This window comes from Candoia aspera, chromosome 1 (genome assembly GCF_035149785.1).
Source record: "Candoia aspera isolate rCanAsp1 chromosome 1, rCanAsp1.hap2, whole genome shotgun sequence".
Classification (NCBI taxonomy): Eukaryota; Metazoa; Chordata; class Lepidosauria; order Squamata; family Boidae; genus Candoia; species Candoia aspera.
Genome location: NC_086153.1, coordinates 230,243,367 through 230,256,082, shown reverse-complemented (window position 1 = coordinate 230,256,082; position 12,716 = coordinate 230,243,367). Strand labels below are relative to the sequence as shown.

Genomic DNA, 12,716 nt, shown 5'->3' with positions numbered 1-12,716 from the left:
TTTTCACCAAGGAAGCATCTGCCAAGGTTCTGAAACACATTTGTCAGGCAACAAGGACAAATAGGAAATTCCAAGGGAGTTGAGAAATATAATCTGATGCCCAGTGTAGTTTAACTGCCGAGTTGCATCAGTCTTGAGGATTCAAAAGATCACACCCTTGAGATATAGCTGCAGTATATGGTTGCCCAGTGATCACTATAGGACTGACATTCTACTGTATCATGTCATCTAGAGTTTGCACTGCTTAAAACAGGTAAGTCTTGCTAAGATATTTGTATCCGCCAGTGACTGATGAAAATGAAAACACTGCTATTCTAACTCTTAAGAAGCAATACAGTTGTACTGTGTTTACTTTTATCCTTTTCCCAAATTATGAATTTTATTTAACAGAATTATAGTAGCTGAAGACAGAACATCTGTTTGATGACCTTGATATACAGGGAACTCTTGTAATGGAAAAGGGTAGAGCCTGAGTAATCTAACAGCAGCCACAATACCCATCAAATTGATGGTGCCTTATGTAATTTTACATTTAGAAACCCTGGAGCAAAGGGAGGATCCAGAAAATACGTTTACCACATCAGCACCGTTCCTAGTTCCTTTTCTTTCTAATTGTGAGAGTACAGTACTTAACTTTCTCAAATACATTTTCCTTTTTCAATGAACTTTGCTCAAGAATACTGTACTCAGTTTTGTACACATTTTTGACTGGACAATGATAAACATTAATAGATAGCATGCAGTGTTGGTGAATCACAACATTTCAGTCTCAGAGAAATCAGTGGTGAATTTCTTCCACGTATACACCAACATCCATTCTAGCTCTAAAATTCTAGTAATTCTAGGATGCACCGTGGACCACAAAAATGCTGGGTGACTGTAGTCATTTCAGAGTTATAGAGTACACACAATCCTGAGTGTAAACTAGAATGTCTGAAAATATATTATAGGATTTGGAACTTGCTCAGTTTCAGTTTATGGAATTTGTGATAGTTTCTGTGAGAGGTATAATTTGATGAAAAAAAAATAATCATATTTTTATCTTCTTTTTTCCAGCTTGTTTTGGGTTGTTTTTTCCACCTTTCTCTGGCAGGGTTTTTTTTTAATTAATTAAAAAAGCACAGTCAATGAATGAGAAAAATCAAAGCCAAGTAGCACAGTTTATCTTCTCAGGATTCACAAATTATCCAAAATTACAAGTAGTTCTGTTTGCCATGTTCTTGATTATTTATATCATCACACTGAGTGCAAATCTAGGGATGATCCTGTTGATCAAGATGGATCCCCAGCTACATACTCCAATGTACTTCTTCCTCAGCCATTTGGCCTTCCTGGATGCCAGCTATTCTTCCACTGTTACCCCTAAAGCAATAGCAGACTTTTTTCCCAAAAAGAAAACCATTTCTTTCATTGGGTGTGCTATTCAGTTTTATATGTTTGATGGTTTGGTGATGACTGAATTATTCTTACTATCTGTCATGGCATATGACCGGTATGTAGCCATCTGCAACCCACTGCTTTATTCTGTTGTTATGTCGAAGAGGTTGTGCACAGTATTAGTGACTAGTGTGTATGTCTATGGCTTTGTGAGCTCAGTGGTTCAAACAGCATTAACTTTTACGCTATCTTTCTGTCAATCAAATGTGATCAATCATTTTTATTGCAATGACCCCCCACTGTTAGCTTTGTCCTGCTCTGACACTCGACCTAAAGAAATCCAGCTTTTGGCCTTATCTGGTATCAATTTAAGTAGTTCTCTCTCAACAATTGTCATCTCTTATGTCTACATCCTGTGCACCATCTTTGGAAAACACTCTACTGGGAGCAGACACAGAACTTTCTCCACCTGTGCCTCCCACCTGACTGCAGTCATCATATTCTATGGCACCCTCTTCTTCATGTACCTGCAACCAAGCTCTACTCACTCCCTCAGTTACGACAAGGTGGTGTCAGTTTTTTATGCTGTCATGATCCCCATGCTGAACCCCCTTATCTATAGCTTGAGAAACAAAGAAGTGAAGGGAGCCTTGAAAAAGCTGATGGGAAAGAAATGTTTTTTTACAATGAGACCCCTTATAAACAATGCTTGGCCTTGACATATCCTTATAGTGAGCACATGGCCAAATCTTGGTGAAAAAAATAAGCCACAAGCAAGCTCTAGAACTTCCTGGTGTGAAAAACTGTCAGTCAATTTCAAATGCCATTTACTCGTTCATTATAACAAAGGCAATCTGGCATCAATTGCTTCATGCTGTGATTAGCAGTGAACAATTTCTTCAATAGCCCATGCTGTATGGGTATGGGCCATAGCTCAGAAACTGCTGTTGCACCATAAAGTAACCAGTCTAACATAGGAGGCACTGAGAGCACTAAAAGACTGCCCTGCATCAAGAAACCCAACATCTGTAGCCCTTGTAAAATGAATGGGTAGACCTTTGTACTGCTACTGGTCTGAGAAACATGAAATGCTGGAGTAGCCATCGCTGAGAATATGTGGTTGCTGCAGCTGCTAAGCCACAACCAAGAAAGAAGTCCCCATGGTCTTCATCCACATGTTTCATGATAGAGCTGGAATTTACAGCAAGCAAGGTTAATTCATGTACTTGAATGCTGACAAGAAGGCACAGGCCCATGTTGATTTCAGTGGCTTTGCCTGGTCCCATAGCTACTTGTGAATTAATAGCTTTGTATTTCAATAGCTTTGGATTTGTATGTTATATCAGATACTGCATGGAACCTCCACCCTCAGTCACTGTTAAGTGGCAATGGCCTTTTCTAACTGTTGTATCTTCTTACCAGCTATGAATATCCCCATCTCTGAAATTAAGGGAAACTGTAAAGCAACTGAAACAGAACTGCAAGCTTACCATTAATCTGTACTATTGAGATCCAGAGACTCTGAAGAAAAATAAATTACATTAATTTATTTGTAATTGGGATGAAACCTCTCGAGACTAAATTGGCACCTTACATAGTTCTTGGTAACTGCTGAGTAGCTGGTTTCTCTAAATATTGTATAAGAGTTCTGATTCAAGAATAATCAAATTCAGGAGAATGTACCTTGACCCAAATCATCATTGGGATTACAACAAAAAGAAAACTAATCATGCATGCTTGGAGTTATGGTACGTAGATTTATGCATTGTAAACAATGACATTTAAAATATGTAATTTTTAAATTTTTAAAAAATGTTTAAAAGAGATGAGTCCTTAATACAGACTGCAAACAAATGTCAAAAGGTACATCAAGGGAAGGCTGAACTTAGTAAGTCACAGCAGCATCCTCAGGGGGTGTTAAAATTGGCAAGAGGGTGGACAGAGCATTACACCTGAAGTCCCATGCACAAGTACAAAAGGGGGCCTGGACTACAACTTTCCACCCACCATCTTACTGATGTTGACCCACAACTGCCCACCCTCAGCAGTAAGTAGGCCTGTGTTATCACCTCTTCCATGCTTTGTCTTATTCTTACAGAAGAAGCAGCTCTGTAGAATTAAGAAGGCATTATTCCCTTATGATATGGTCTCACTGCTCTCACAAACACATGTTTTTCAGAGATTTAGTAAGATTCTCAAAGGATATGTGCAAGATGATGTAATTTATATTCCAGATACGATTTTTCATTCTTTCCGTTCAACTGAATTATTTCTGTTATGCCATATTTTTAAGGTACATTTAGAATGTGGAGCCTTTCTAAACAAGTTATTTGAATGCATTGCTATTTTTTTAATGAATATATTGCTTATAGGAGAATACACAGGAGGGATGCTTTTGAGATTTACTGCTGTCTTCCATAGTTCCATCTCTTACTGCTCCTTCTCCGAAAACAGGAGGTGCCCTTCTCTTATCTGCCATGGCTGCATGTATGAGGTTGATGAATATCCTGTTCCTGCTTATTATGAAAGCTGTTTTTGTGTTGTGTTTGTGATGAAAGATTATGCTATTATTCTACTTGAATGTCAATAAAAGATTTAACTGGCCATCCCCTTATAAGAGACTAAGATGTATCCTTACTGTAGGGACAGCTGCTTCTGCAAATATCACTTAATTCTGCCATAGAGGAACAACATTGCAGGCAGTTTTCAAAAGAAATTTAAAACCTTGGATTTAAACTCCCATAGACTCCAGAACTCCTGCATCAGTTTCTCTGAAACAAAGCAATCTCTATTTCCTTAGGATTGTTTATGATTCTTGCAAATTTCATCCTCTGCTGACAAGCAAAAATGTTACTGTTGCTTGTGTTTTGCCCATGCTGATTAGTCTCACTTTAGATTGGGCCCTGTGTCAAAGGGGACAGTCCTGGATACAAACTGAATCCAAGAAGGTTCTTTTTTGAAGAGCTAATGTATATACCACAGTCTTCCTTTACTTCATGAATAATAAGCAGGCATAGCAACTACAGGTAGTCCTTGATTAACGACCATTCGTTTAGTAATGGTTCGGACTTACGATGGTGCTGAAAAAACCAACTTACAACCAGTCCTCACAATTATGACCATTGTGGTGTCCCCGTGATCATGTGATCACAGTTTGGGCACTTGGCAACCAGTTCTCATGTATGACCGTCACAGCATCCCATGGTCATTCGATTGCCATTTTCTACCTTCCCGGCCAGCTTCTGGCAAGCAAAATCAATGGAGAACCACATGATTTATTTAACGACCATGTGATTCGCTTAAGGCCCACAGTGATTTGCTTAACAACTGCCACAAAAAAAATCATAAAAATGGGTCAGATTCGCTTAATGACCACTTTGCTTAGCAACTGAAATTCCAGTCCTGATTGTGGTTGTTAAGTGAGGACTACCCATAGAGCAAAGATATGTTCTTGGCAAATCTATGCTGACTGTCATGAGTAAGGATGGCGAGCAGGGGGCTCCCATCCAGACTGTTAAGCGCATGCGTAGCACTGAGGAATTGGTCAGCCATTCAAAGAGACACAGATCGGGACCGCCTTAACCCTTGGGGGTTATATGGCTGGGTTTTTCCCACGCTTCTTCAGTTTGTTAGGATTCCTGTTATGTACTAGCAATAAAACATTAGAGAACAGTTCCTTGTCTCAGCGTGTTTCCTGGCTGTTAGGACACTGACTTCCAGCATGTATCTAGGCTCCTGTCAGCCATTCAAAATAGGCCAGGTCAGGAAACAGAGCAATGATTTCAGGATGCTACTTTGCTGTTGTACAGTAGAACAGCAGAAGCTTGAAAGCCTGAAAAAGTATCCTCCTGCCCCCCTTTGATACCAAACAAAATCAAGGTGGAGCTATTTTGAGTTTCTTTCTCAGACTTTTTTCTTTCCCAGGACTGAGTTGTCATTTGCTTAACGATCCTTGCATACCTTCTTCAAGGTTATTCCCACACCCTTCTATAGCATTTGCTCTGAGCAAGAGAAGTTGGGGAAGCTCTATTGGGCCTGGTCCACTACAGCAGATGCAACTATCAGCCGCTGTCCATCCCCCTGGCACTCTCTCTGCCCTACTTCTTTAATTGGGCAGCTGCCCTTCTGTGGTTCCTAAGAGAATCAATGGTAAAACTTTCCTGTTCAGAAAGAATCATTCCTTGAACTAGTAGAGCCCAGAAAAGGCAGTTGTCAACATCAGCAAATAATATAAATGAAAAGAGAAAAAAACACCATTTGCTTCTGAACATCTTGGCCTCACAGAAATTCCTGTCCTGCACATACAGCTCTAGCTCATCAGGGTCAAAACAAGGTAAAAATGTATCATGATACATTTTACATCTTCATAAAATGAAACCCCTATTCAATTTCCTGTGTGCAGGGAGTTTCTGTACAGTGTAGCATTTAATGAGACCAGTTATCCCTGTCCCTATCTGCATTCTATGCACAAATGTGCAGCCCAAAATAGAGGCAGTTGCTGTTTTGCTGGACTAGGCAGAGATCTTTCAGAAATAATTCAGACACAAGATTCACCGCAGACTCAACTTAGTAGGAAAACGGTGTCTGTGACTGTGTTTAATTTTCCTCCAGCTGCTGCTTGCTGGTAAACATGCTTAACCAAATGAAACTATCAAGGGAGAAAATCATTAAGCCAGCTGCAATACTGTATGTAATTATGGTGCTTTCTGTATACATTTTAACATATCCTACAACCTGATGTGCTTCAAGACCACATTGGAATAATCAGGTAGGCTCTTAACTCAAGAGCAATTTTAAAAATATCCTACTGCTGCTTTCTACCACTGATTTGCTCAATATATATTTCATATACAGTAGGTGAAATATTTATTAATGTGGTTTCTGGTTAAGGATGAAATCAATTTATTCCAGTGCTTCAGAAACATACACAGAGGTAGTATCAAGTTACCAGAAAGTTTTAAAAGGAGCAATAATTCAGGAATTTTCAATAATATTAAAGAATGCAAAAGTTAACATTTCATGATGGCTCTTTTATATATTTCAGTTGCAAGTAGTCCTTCGGTGTTTCAAAAATAGAGAAGAATATATACTGTAAATAAAATAAAGTGCATCCGTATAATCCAAAATAAAATCACAACATTACATTTAATATAAATTAATGAGAGGAAAATGGTGGATGAAATTATAAAGTACAGGTACTATTGTAATGCAGGCACAACCAAAGATCCCCAGGGTTTAAGGTGCTTGCCTCCCATATGTGAAATGAAGCTGGAAATGAAGTTGTCTGATTGTTGCCATGGTAATTGGCTGATGTACTGACTGGACCACATTTACCATGGTCCCTGATTGGTGGATCTCCTTTCTTCTTTGCCTTTTTTACCATGAGAAGGAAGGAAGGAAGGAAGGAAGGAAGGAGATATTACAATTCACCTTTTTTTCTTTCACTTAGACTGGAAGGAGAAAATAGCAGAACCTTGTCAGTTTCACCTTTTTATTTTCTAAACACAGGTCCATCCTTTCACCCTTCTATCAGAACTTTTGAAGAAAAGCAAAACCTGCCTGCTCATTGTTCCACTGGTGAACTTGTACAAATATTTTGGTCCTGGAGGGCAGCAATCAATGTCAGGGGTAAGAAGGCGTTCTGGCCACAAAGCCACTGGAGTAGAGATGTTTACCTTGTAAACATTGCAATGAAGTGCAGCAAGTAAAGCAGACAGCAACTTGAGCTAGCACAAGTCAGGAAACATTACCTTTGATGCCTAGCAGGGAAAGATGGGCAGATGCTGCCTTCTTGGTAGGCAGCGTGAGGATAGAAGATGATGTTGTGTGTTCCTGCCTCACCAGTAACCTTCACTCATCCCCAGGCAAGCTGGTTTTGTGGATCAGCCCTTCGTCAATGGCAGAAAGGTTTATTATCAAGCCAATCTGTTGAAATTTTGCAAGTGATATGCTCCAAGGATAGCTCCAAGTATGTAAGTTCTACATACTTTAAGTGCTACTAATAGAGCAAATATATTTTGCCATAAATTCAGATGGGCATATATTAACCACGTCTTGAACAACAGAGACTAAAGGTGACTCAAATAGAAATCTCAACCTTTACGATGCCAGTATTAGTTAAATGTTTCCTTTCTAGTCTTGAGAAGCCTTTGCTGAAGTGTCGTCATACACTTGTTACTTGTAAGTAGGTGTGATCTCCAGAGTTCAGGAGAACTATTTAAGCCTAAATAAATGTGCATAGAACTTCTTCCATATTACTTTTAAGGCAGGAAGAACTCCATTCCGCTGAAGCACCCAGAATCTTTGAACATTTCAAAATTGATACAAATGCATAAACCAAATATGCAAATTTCATATGCTATGATATACAGGTAGTCCTCATTTAGCAGCCACAACTGGGACTGGCAATTCAGTCATTAAGCGAAACAGTCACTAAGGGAAACTGTGACTGTGCTTACGATCTTACTTCAACTTTCTTTTGCTTTACAGACCTGCAAAGGTTATAAATGTGAGGACTGATCACAAGCTTACTTCTTCATCACCATTGTAACTACAAACAGTCACTGTACAAGACAGTCACTAAGCGAGGACTACCTGTAGGTAAGCCCACAATGACATGTTTAATTTTAAAAAGCCAATGTAATTTAGGCAGATTTTTTTGGGAATCAGAACCTGTATTTTAATGTGATTTGTATATAACCACATCACGCTTTGCGTGAAACTGTACTTTAATTGCACTTGTGGTATATTGGCCAAAATGTGCCAGATGTGACTTCTGCTGCCCTTATCATTAGCAGGGAATGCTGCATGTAACCTGGCTGCAACTCAGATTGATAACCTAGTCTCCATCTTCACTGAAAAAGCATTATATTAAAACCTTAATTGAACAAAGCAATAATAGGTGGCAGAAATAAATATCTATGGGCCCATCTAATGATGACCAGGGCATATAGAAGATAGAAACTTGGAATGTAAGAAGAATAAGAGGTAAACACATAAACCAATGAAAGAAATGAAAGAAAAATAGGTAGGTAGTGTGTCTGTAAAACTAAGAAAAACAAAGGACATAATAAATCTGAATGAAGGTATTCAGATCTTGTGGAATACAGTAAATGAAAACATGCAGGGAAGTACAGGTGTGCATTTAGTTATGAATGAAAGGGTTAACTGTATGTCAGAAAATATGAACTGGTGTCATCTAGGCTGTTGCAGTTGTATATGGAAGTGGGAATCAATGCATTGAAGATAGTAGCATGTTATACTCTGGTAAATGGTGATAAGGGAAGAAACAGAGGTGAGTTCTGGGTATTGCATTGTGGGGTAAAGAATAATGCAGTTCTGGGGTAAAAATAATTCTGTTACAGAACATGACTGGATGAACGGAAACAAGACGAAAGAGTATAGGAAAAGTCACTGGACCATTTGGAGACCCAGGAATGAATGATAATAGTGACTAGGGATGATCTGCTTAGGAAAATCTGTGTTTCCAGTATGTGGTTTAATTGTAAATCTATTGACATGCACATGTGGGAAAGGGATGAACCCAAAGGTATGTTTCATCTGATTGCTTATGATGACAGATTGAGAGAATTAGTGAAGGATAAAAGGTGATGAGCAGTTTTGACTGTAGGGGAAGAAGGCTGATCTGGAAATGTCAAAAATGGATCTTGGGAAAAATGGACAAAAGAAGTGAAAAGAAACTAGAGTACAGGTAGAATGATTGCAGGGAGAGAAAGTATGGCTTCTACATGGAAAGTACAAGAAGCTAGATTAGTCTCACAATGGAATGAATGGAAAGTGGGTGCAAGAACAGACAATGGAAGCTGCTGGGGACAAAGTGAAAGGAATGTTACTGGGTGTCCCAGAAGTGTGTAGAGTTACACTAGTGGGAAGTAGGAAAAAGGATACTTGATGGAATATTGGGGTAAAAGTTGCTGTGGATGAGGAAAAATGCATTATAAGAGAACGACTGGTGCAAATTAATATTGTTGAGAGAAAAATATTGTACAATAAGTATATAGAGAAAAATATAGCTGCAAAGGATGTAGTCAAAGGGAGCATGTGATGGCTAAGATTAAAAGATACAGAAAACATGCAGAGCAATTGTCATGGAAATAAAAATCGTTCTGGAAGTACTAGACCAGGAGTCTCCAGCAGAATGGAATTAAGCAATAAAATGAACTGGTATGAAACTGAAGTGAAGGAATGCTGAAAGGTACACTTTAGAGATTTGTATGAGATTGATTGATTGACTGATTGATTATGTACCATCAAGTCATTTTTTACTCCTAGCAACCACATAGATAGATTTTCTTCGTGATAACCTGTCCCTAACCTGGTCCTTCAGGTCTTCCAATGGTGCACCCATCACCAGAGTAACTGAGTCCATCCCCCTTGCTACTCATTGTCCTCTTCATCTCTTTCCTTCTATCTTTCTCAGTATTAGAGCCTTCTCCAGAGAGCTGGGTCTTTGCATAACATGTCTGAAGTAGGATCATTTGAGCCTGGTCATTTATGCCTCACATGAGAATTCCTGGTTAATTTGTTTGTTGAACCACTGGTTGGTTGGTTGGTTTTTTACTGTCCATGGTAATCTCAGGTGTCCAATGCCAAAGTTCAAAAGTGTCAATACTCTTCCTGTCTTGCTTGCTCAAAGTCCAACTTTCACTTCCATAGTGTCACAGGGAATACTACGGCTTGCATGATTCCGGTATAGAGACATCACAGCATTTGAATACTTTTTCCAAGGCCTCCATGGCAGCTCTACCAAGTGCAAGTCTGTGGCATATTTCTTGACTTTTTGTTCCTTTACTGCTGATGGCTGATCCTAAAAGGCAGAAGCTATCCACCACTTCAATATGTTCATTGGCAATTCAAGGCCGGTCGTTCTACCAACTGCAAATGTAAATAGTATAATTCAAAAATTGTTAGAATATGGGTGTAGATGGTTTCCAATTGACTATGAGACTTATTTAGCATGTGTGAAGGCATGTATCCATGCCTGACAATTGGAAGAATTATTGTTCTTTATACAAAGGAAAAGATAGAAAGAGTGAATGCAAGTACTACAGACTAGTTTATTAAATGTCCCTGGGAAAGTGTTAACAGAATCCTGATAGAAAGGGTACAAGAGATGATAATGAGCAAGGTTTGGGAAGGGCAGTGGGACTACATGGGACAGGATTGTACCAAGCAAATGTTTTCTTTTCAGCAGGTAGTTGAAAAATGTATGAATGTGGGAAAGGACTTTTATTTGATTTAGAGAAAGTGTATGATAAAGTGGAAAGCCAGTTTGGTATAGTGGTTAAGGCATCTAACTAGAAAACGGGAGACCATGAGTTCTAGTTCTGCCTTGGGCACAAAGCCAGCTGGGTGACCTTGGGCCAGTCACTCCCTCTCAGCCCTAGGAAGGAGGCAATTGCAAACCACTTCTGAAAAACCTTGCCAAGAAAACTGCAGGGACTTGTTCGGGCAGTCTCTGAGAACTGGACACAATTGAACAGATAAAAACAAACAATGATAAAGTGAGTAAGCTTGAATATGAAACTTCAGTGAAACATATTTAAATATGTGTTTTAAAATAATCCAGTGGTTATCAAAAGTGAATGAACAAGAATGTAATAATCATCTCAATTTCTCCTTCCTTTTTTCAAGCCCCTGGCACAGAAAAAGGACAAGGACTACATGGTTGGACAAAATCAGACCCAGGTGACTGGATTCACTTTTTCAGGATTCACAGATCATCCAGAATTGCAGGTTGTTCTCTTCAATGTATTCTTGGTGATTTATATCATCACACTGAGTGCAAATCTAGGGATGATCCTGTTGATCAAGATGGATCCTCAGCTACAAACTCCAATGTACTTCTTCCTCAGCCATCTGGCCTTCCTGGATGCCAGCTATTCTACCTCTGTTACACCCAAGGCAATGGCAGATTTTTTAGCTGAGAAGAAAAGCATTTCATGGACTGGATGTGTTATACAATTTTTTATGTTTGTTGCATTGGTGACCACTGAATTGTTCTTGCTATCAGTCATGGCTTATGATCGATATGTGGCCATTTGCCATCCATTGCTTTATTCCACAATTATGTCCAAGAAATCCTGTGTTTCCTTGGTGGTTGGCATCTATGGATATGGATTTGTGAACTCCATGATCCAAACATCATTAACATTCCAATTATCCTTCTGTGGTCCAAATTTAATTAACCACTTTTACTGCAATGACCCACCACTTCTAGCTTTATCCTGCTCTGACACTCGGCCAAAAGAAATCCAGCTTTTTGCCTTGAGTGCTATCAATTTAACTGGGTCCCTCTTCACAGTCATCATCTCCTATATCTATATTCTGAATGCCATCTTTGGAAAACATTCTACTAGCAGAAGGCACAAAGCTTTCTCTACCTGTGCCTCCCACCTGATTGCTATTGTGATTTTCTATGGAACCCTCTTCTTCATGTATGTGCAACCAAGCTCTTCTCATTATCTGAATTATGACAAAGTAATTTCTGTGTTTTATGCTGTTGTGATCCCCATGCTGAACCCCCTTATCTATGTTTTGAGAAACAAAGAAGTTAAAGGAGCCTTGAGAAGAATGAAGGTTAAGAAATTGTTTTCGTAGTATGACATGCATATATGAATTTATTTTGCAGCTTTTTATACCTTGCCAACTCAACAGACTCTGCACTGGGCAGAGTGCAACAAGTTAAAATTATAAAAGCAACAAGGGAAATGAATCAAATGTATTATTTCTTTTTTTAAAAAAAAAACCAATAATAATAAATCAACCCACTTCTAAGATGGATGTCCATAAAACCAGCTAGAGTTGAAGGCACAGTGAGATAAAACTGTCTTTAAAGAATTGTATTTATTTATTTATCCATCCAATTTATATGTCCACCCATCTATCCAAGAAACTCTGGGGGGCAAAAAAACAAAAACAAAGAATTACATTAAAACAGAAACCAACTAAAACTGCACTGAGGCTCAGTAAAAACACAAACACAAACCACTGGACAAATGTACCCATGCAGAGCTCCCAAACTATTAGTTTTCTAAATTATTAAATGTGGGGTTTTACAGGCCTTTGGGGGTTCAGAATTCCAAAGTGTGGGTGCTGCCCCAGAGAAAGCCTATCATCTCATCCATGCTTCCCCTCAGTTCAGGTGGGGGAAGACATTCTTAACAGGTTTTCCTAGGATTTTTTTTTTTTTGTGAAGAGGCAGATTCAACTGTTGCAAGGCAGAGCCTGATGTAACATGGTGCTATGTCTTATAAGACCTTATAAATCATTACCAGCACTTTGAGTTGGGTCTAGAAGACTATTGGGATCCAATGCAG

The 12,716-nt window shown here is 38.9% G+C and overlaps 1 protein-coding gene across 1 annotated transcript; it reads left to right on the top strand.

Moving 5' to 3' along the window:
* The first annotated feature begins 1,127 nt into the window (after positions 1-1,127).
* On the top strand, positions 1,128-11,997 carry LOC134487319 (olfactory receptor 5M5-like). The gene is made up of 2 exons (XM_063289053.1): positions 1,128-1,715; positions 11,059-11,997. Exons 1-2 carry the CDS (start codon positions 1,128-1,130, stop codon positions 11,995-11,997), a joined length of 1,527 nt encoding a protein of 508 aa, XP_063145123.1.
* The last annotated feature ends 719 nt before the right edge of the window (positions 11,998-12,716 follow it).